The 4,399-nt window shown below is 34.5% G+C and overlaps 1 protein-coding gene across 1 annotated transcript; it reads left to right on the top strand.

Moving 5' to 3' along the window:
• Positions 1-218: 218 nt before the first annotated feature.
• On the top strand, positions 219-3,761 carry LOC122317932 (very-long-chain (3R)-3-hydroxyacyl-CoA dehydratase PASTICCINO 2A-like). Its single transcript, XM_043135016.1, has 9 exons — positions 219-529; positions 622-733; positions 1,000-1,018; positions 1,120-1,208; positions 1,318-1,371; positions 2,279-2,349; positions 2,429-2,510; positions 3,337-3,433; positions 3,542-3,761. Exons 1-9 carry the CDS (start codon positions 459-461, stop codon positions 3,610-3,612), a joined length of 666 nt encoding a protein of 221 aa, XP_042990950.1. The 5' UTR covers positions 219-458; the 3' UTR covers positions 3,613-3,761.
• The last annotated feature ends 638 nt before the right edge of the window (positions 3,762-4,399 follow it).

The following is a 4,399-nucleotide window of genomic DNA, read 5'->3' as shown; positions in this document are numbered from 1 at the left end:
ATCTAGTTACAAGTATAATTATGTACTAATCTGTGCACTAATTTAATGTGATTGGTTAAAAAATATATTTTATTAAAAATAATATTAATTTAAAATTTAAATATAAAAAAATTAATATTAATATATAAATTAATACACGATTTTACTTATATACAATAAAACACTTTAAAAAAATATATGTAGAAGGAAAAATCATGTTAGTGATGGGAAGCTGGGGAGCGGGCTTCCTCTTAATGGTCCCGGTCGCTATTTCGATTTGTTGAGAGTTGGGAGTTGAAAATTGTTGAATGCCTTATTCAGAGTTGTTTCAGTTAAATCCCCCTGTACTCTTTTTTGGTTGAGCGACTCTCACCTCCACCTCTTTACACAATCAAGCTCTCTCTCTCTCTCTCTCTCTCTCTCTCTATATATATATATAAGCGTGCTAACCGTAACTACATCTGCCTTCTGTTTCTTTAATGGCTGGGTTTCTGTCGCTTCTCCGGCGCATATACCTTTCTCTCTACAACTGGACAGTCTTCTTCGGATGGTTCCCGCCTCAGCTCTCTCTCTCTTCACCCTCTTTTTGTACCCACAAAATGCCCCCCATGAAACTAATTCTGTATCATTTATCTATTTCAGGCTTCAAGTGTTTTACCTTGCTGTGAAGACGCTCAGGGAGTCCGGCCATGAACAGGTTTACAACGCCGTCGAACGCCCGCTTCAGTTCGCTCAAACGGCTGCCCTCTTGGAGGTACTAATACCACCACCGTTTGGCTTCCAAAAGTTTGAAAATTCCCTTCCCCAGTTTCGCCCCCCAAAAAAATTTAAGAGAATTCATCCGTGGTCCCCCAAAGATTTTGAAAATCCTTCTCATTGACCAATCTCCCAAAATATGAGATGATTTTCATTGCCCAAAAAGAAAAATTATAGCCATATTTAACAAAACCATTTTTCTTTATGTAAAAATAATAAAAAGCTTTTAATGGAACTGATCTTCCCTTTTTTGTTGTTTGACAGATAATTCATGGTCTAGTGGGTGAGCAACCTTTTATTTTTTATTTGTTAAATTCCAGGATTTGAAAATGTTCTGTTTTGAACAAACATTAATATTTTCTGCTTTCTTTGTTAAAACGAAAGGTCTGGTTAGATCTCCAATCTCAGCAACACTGCCACAGATAAGTTCGAGGTTGTATTTGACATGGGGCATCTTGTGGAGTTTCCCTCAGGTTTCAACCAATGCCATTCTTATGTAATACCAAGCTATCGGTTTGTTGTAATTATTGTTAGTTTTATTCAAAAAATCTTTGTTTAACGGAATGAAGCTCATGATTGCAGACACAGGGTCACGTACTTGTGACCTCCCTGGTGATCAGCTGGTCCATCACAGAGGCAAGTGTTGCCGATGATTTTTCAGTTTTACCTGCTATTTACGACAACTGCATTTTCACTTCCCGTTTTGCTTGCTTTTATTTGTGTGGGATTATTGGTAGTGCGGTACAGATTGCATGAACACCACGTATATGAAAAATTTCTGAACCTGGTGCCCTCTATGTGTATTTCTGAATTTGGATTTCTTTCAGTGCTCTCATGAAAGCTTACTCAGCTCAACATTCAAAGGACTCCATATAATCTCTTTTATCCACAATAATGCTTAGAACATAAGTGGGACCAAGTTGGTTGTCGGAGTGAATGGTTTGGTTTATCGTACACTTCCAATCTTTCCAAAACTATTTAATGTTCATTACTTCAATGTTTCTAACACATTAATTTTTATTAGACCTTGGCTGCTTTTTAAGGTTAAAAAGTTTAGCAATTAATATTACTTTCAGCAAAAATCTGCTTCATTTATTTAACAGAACTTGAGATGGCATACTTAAGGGAAACATCACAGACAAATAGATTGCTCATTGCCCATTGTACTGAAACAATGTCAAGTAGTCTGATGCAGTACTTATTATTTGAAGTAACGTATGAAATCCCTGGAGAAGAAATTACATTGATTAACTTTGTAAAGAACAAATTTTCTTGCTTAAATTTTGTTCTTGTACATGAACATGCGAGATGTCAATCTGGTTGTGTGTCATGGTATGCTTTTTAAAACAGAATAAAGAGAGAAGAAGCAGGGCTTTTATTTTAGAACTTTTGTTGATACGTGCTGGAGCCTGATACAAGTTATAATCGTGTTGATTTATCTTTATTGGAGAATATAGTTTACAAAAGAGTTCTTCCCAAAAATAGAATAGCATGAGAAAAATATACTGTAAATCATTTTTAAGCCAAATTTTTGTTTCTGCAGATCATTCGGTATTCTTTCTTTGGGATGAAAGAGGTGCTTGGTTTTGCACCTTCATGGCTCTTGTGGCTCAGGTATGGTCTCTGTAATCTGTGGCCACTAGTGGAATGAAAATGGTGGGTTTCCTTGATTTGAGTTATATATGCAATGCAGGTATAGCACCTTTTTGTTGTTGTATCCAACTGGCATCACCAGTGAAGTTGGTCTGATATATGTCGCCCTGCCGTACATTAAGGTAACAATGTTAATGATGCTGGAAATCATGATTTCATTTGTTAATACACATAAGTAGCATGAGGATCGCCTGATGTCTGCACCAAATTTAAGTTGTCACATTGTCCACACCAAATTTAATGCTGATGTGCATATTAAAGTGAAGTTGCTATAGTGGAGCTATGTTAGTGGCATACTTAAGACGCCATAGAGATCAGTAACTGTGGTTTTGGAATGTGGGATACAACTTCATAACATAAGTAGCTTATTGAAGTATATTATTTCGCCCAATTCTTTACTTGCATCATTTATTTTTGAAGAAGCTGGTATGTTAATGGTAAAATTCCTGAAACTGTTAATTGTCTTTATAATAATCTTGCATCTCTCTCTCTCTCTCTCTCTCTCTCTCTCTCTCTCTCTCTCTCTCTCTCTCTCTCTCTCTCTCTCTCTCTCTCTGTGTGTGTGGCCATATAGGTCGTAGATGAGAGCATTGCTCGGATGCAGTATACATTCTGCAGATACGAGAATTTGATTGATTTGTTCAAAATTTCTTGATAAGCATTGAACTAGTTTATATATATTGAATTCAACATATCTGTCATCCGTTTTCAAAAGTAGGATATACACAAGAAAAAAAGTGGTCGTATGTGTGAGCCTGTAGTAGCCAAAGTTGGTTACTGTTTAATACGCCTCTTCTGTCTCTGCTCACAACACTTAGAAATGCCGTCTGTTCATTAACATGTTAGCCCCACGCTTTGAAAAAGCATTTCATTTCAACAAATGCCTTGGCGGTTTTATGAAATTACTTGTTAAAAATGAGTTTGGTGATGAAACTGAGGTGTTTACAGGCATCTGAAAAGTATTGTATAAGGATGCCAAACAAATGGAACTTCTCTTTCGATTACTTCTATATGGCAATCGTGGCCCTCGCAACCTATGTTCCAGGTTTGAACTTCGCATTCTTCTATGAAAGATAATACTTCAGTCTCTTAGTTGGCCATTACTTTTATGTTTCAAGACTTCAATTGATAAAATGGCATGATAACGGTGCAGGCAGTCCTCACATGTACATCTATATGCTTGGGCAGAGGAAGAAAGCTCTCTCCAAATCCAAGAAAGAGTAGAATGGCAGCAAAGTTCTTTAATTTTATTCTCAATGTTTTTCTGAACTTTTTGGGTGGGAAATATAATTCTATTGTTAAAACTGGTTTTCGGTCAGAATATCGATATTCAATTAAGAAAAATGCTATTCATTAGGGTTTGTTTGGAAAAAGTTTCCGTTTTATGTATCTGTGTATATATATATATAGAAGAATTAAAGATTTATAAGATGAATATATATTGAAAAAAATCACAAACTTGAGTTAAGACACAAAAATAAAGGAAAAAAATTAAAGAATAGACAGATTATTAAAAGTAACAATACTTCTAGTATACGGAAAGGGGTATTTGAATTCTAAAAGTACAATTTTATCAATTATTTTTTAACTTATTTACAAAAGAGTTTTTATTTTTATTTTTTTTAATTTTAATTTTAATTTCGGACCGGAATACTGGATTTCCGGCCGGAATTGACCGGAACGGCCGGAATTTGACCCGGAACGGAATAGATACCTATCCCATTCCGGTCACTATTTCGGCACGAAAAATTTCGGCCATTTCAGCCGGAACGGAACGATTTTTAAAACATTACTTTCAAATTAATCATTACAACTTTTTCAAATTTTCAAACAATAAATAAAAAAAATTCAATTTTTTCAAATCTCTAGATAAAAATAATATTAAAAAAATTATATTTGAACAATATTTTAATTTTATAATATTTTTTATTGAACTTTTTCTCTTTCATTTTTTAAAATTAAAAAAATACTCAACTCAAACTATCTCATTACTATTTACAAATTAACTTAT

This window comes from Carya illinoinensis, chromosome 8 (genome assembly GCF_018687715.1).
Source record: "Carya illinoinensis cultivar Pawnee chromosome 8, C.illinoinensisPawnee_v1, whole genome shotgun sequence".
Lineage (NCBI taxonomy): Eukaryota > Viridiplantae > Streptophyta > Magnoliopsida > Fagales > Juglandaceae > Carya > Carya illinoinensis.
The sequence above is the reverse complement of the archived record's forward strand: the minus strand, read 5'-3'. Positions and strand labels throughout refer to the sequence as shown.